Source organism: Gordionus sp. m RMFG-2023, chromosome 5 (assembly GCF_954871325.1).
Source record: "Gordionus sp. m RMFG-2023 chromosome 5, tfGorSpeb1-WG-v2, whole genome shotgun sequence".
Classification (NCBI taxonomy): Eukaryota; Metazoa; Nematomorpha; class Gordioida; order Chordodea; family Parachordodidae; genus Gordionus; species Gordionus sp. m RMFG-2023.
The window spans coordinates 12,594,886-12,597,065 of NC_088779.1; the positions used below are offsets into that span (position 1 = coordinate 12,594,886).

General features: G+C 23.6%; 1 protein-coding gene across 1 annotated transcript; it reads left to right on the plus strand.

Moving 5' to 3' along the window:
• Nucleotides 1-523: 523 nt before the first annotated feature.
• Nucleotides 524-1,457, plus strand: LOC135930170 (nucleic acid dioxygenase ALKBH1-like). The gene is made up of 3 exons (XM_065466952.1): nucleotides 524-808; nucleotides 843-960; nucleotides 1,002-1,457. Exons 1-3 carry the CDS (start codon nucleotides 534-536, stop codon nucleotides 1,437-1,439), a joined length of 831 nt encoding a protein of 276 aa, XP_065323024.1. The 5' UTR covers nucleotides 524-533; the 3' UTR covers nucleotides 1,440-1,457.
• Nucleotides 1,458-2,180: the final 723 nt, after the last annotated feature.

Here is a 2,180-nt window from a genome sequence, read left to right on the forward strand (position 1 = left end):
AAAAAATTTCGAAAAAAAGAAATACCTTTTTTTTTCTATGGCCATTTCCGGTTTTATACATCCGGTTTTGGACATTCATCAAATTTATATCATATTTATTTTTATGTCATATTAAAGAACTATTATTAAGCTACATAATAAAATTTAAATTATTTTTCTAACTTAATTATTTCTCGAGATATTTGAAAATAAATGAGGCACTTTTTGTCAAAAATGTACCATTTTTCCGCGCTTTAAACGCCCATATCTTAGCGGGTAAGCCTTTTTGGGAGGTAAAATTTCATTTTTTTCTTAGTTATAGTATATACCACCAGTATGCAAAATTTAAAAAAAATTGAAAGGGGTCGGGTTGAAACCTTGGTTGATTTGATATGGAATTCACCATATATATTGTATAATTTTGTCAAATGTGATAGGTAGCGTAGATCAGTTTCGATTAATCCAAGATATTTATTATAGTTGTCAAGGGCTATTTCTTAAATTTGTTTTGTACGTTGTCACTTATAATTCTAATATATTCGGATTCCTTTCTCATGAATGATGAATTTAATCATTTTTACAAAAAAATTAGGGATAATTATAAAAATTATGAAGATAAAATTATAGATCTGAACAATTACCATAGTGATGATCAAAGTATAATATTATTAAAGTTGAATAGCGAAATTTCTATTCCAGATGAAATTGGATTAAATCCATATAATTTTTGGAAAATACACAAATTTAATTCAATACCTGGATTATTTTTTATTAAAAATATATTTACCAATATTGGTCAAGAATATTGGATGAATAGGCATGTTAGCTAAACACTAAAAGATATTTAATATATTAATATTTAGTTGCTTAAATTGCTACCCCAAATCACATAAATCAAATGTTCAAATCTTAGATCAAAAACATAAATTTTCTAAATTAAGATGGGTAACATTAGGTTATCATCATAATTGGGATACAAAGGTTAAACCTTAAATAACTATTATATATTTAAATAATATTAGATATATTCTCATGATGATAAATCTGTTATGCCTGTTGAGATTAAATCATTATGTAAAATAATATGTGAATGTATTGGTTATGAAGATTTTGAAGCTGAAGCTGCAATTATCAATTATTACAGTAGAAATTCATTTATTAGAGGACATATAGACCATTCTGAATATAATTTAAAAGCACCTCTAATTTCTATAAGTTTTGGATTGAGTGCTATATTTATGATCCAATCATCCATATCCAATGTTATTGATTATGAGCATGATTCGATCATACCATTATTGATTAGAAATGGGGATGTATTGATTATGAGTGATGAATCAAGATTAGCTCTACATGCTGTTCCAAAGATTTTAGAGGAGAGCAATAGTAATAAAGAAGAAAAGAACCATTTACCTTATGATAATATTAGAATAAATATGAATGTAAGACAAGTTTTTTAATTTATCTATTGTATCATAATTTTGAAATAAAATATTACAATAAAATCAACAATTTTTTTATCCTAAATTCTCTCAAATTTATGTATTCCTTTAGATGTGTCTTTTTTTTGTAGAGATATACCAATATCCAGAAGTTAATAATCGCATTAAAACTATTTGCAATGATTATAGGTAGGGTTATACTGATATTTTTCATTCACCCATTTTAAAATACCGGTTATCGGCCAATATAAAATTTCCAATCCAATCTGATATAAAGGTGTCTTAAATAAAATTTTAAAAAAAAGTTATATCTAAAAATTTATTTTTAAATAAAATCCCATTTTTATGTATATTTTTTTTTAATAATTAATTAATAAACATTCTGCCATATTGTTTTATTTTGCGCATTCTGTTATAAAAGTGTGCGATAATCTCTTTAGAATCTGTTTTTATTGAAACTGGTGATATTGACAGTTACTATTGCCGCAAGCTGACCTCTATAAATTGGAAATTTTGGTATTTTTAAAAAGAAATTTTTGAAATATTAATGTTAAATATTTATTTCAAATTTCATAATATATTTGTTTATTACTTATTATGTATATAGATTAATGTTATTATTTATTATATAAAAGTGATTTAACAATAAAAATATTTTATATACTTTTAAAATTGCAATTGAATTGAATATAAACTATAACTGATCATTTATTTAAATGACATAAGTTATGGTATAAATTATAGATGTTATACTAATAA

Bases quoted from the DNA above. Each gene is read 5' to 3' on its own strand.
- LOC135930170 (XM_065466952.1), top strand. From the start codon at position 534: ATGAATGATGAATTTAATCATTTTTACAAAAAAATTAGGGATAATTAT. The intron at 809-842 runs AACACTAAAAGA...ATTAATATTTAG, and splicing joins ATGAATAGGCATGTTAGCTA to TTGCTTAAATTGCTACCCCA. The intron at 961-1,001 runs GTTAAACCTTAA...AAATAATATTAG, and splicing joins ATCATAATTGGGATACAAAG to ATATATTCTCATGATGATAA.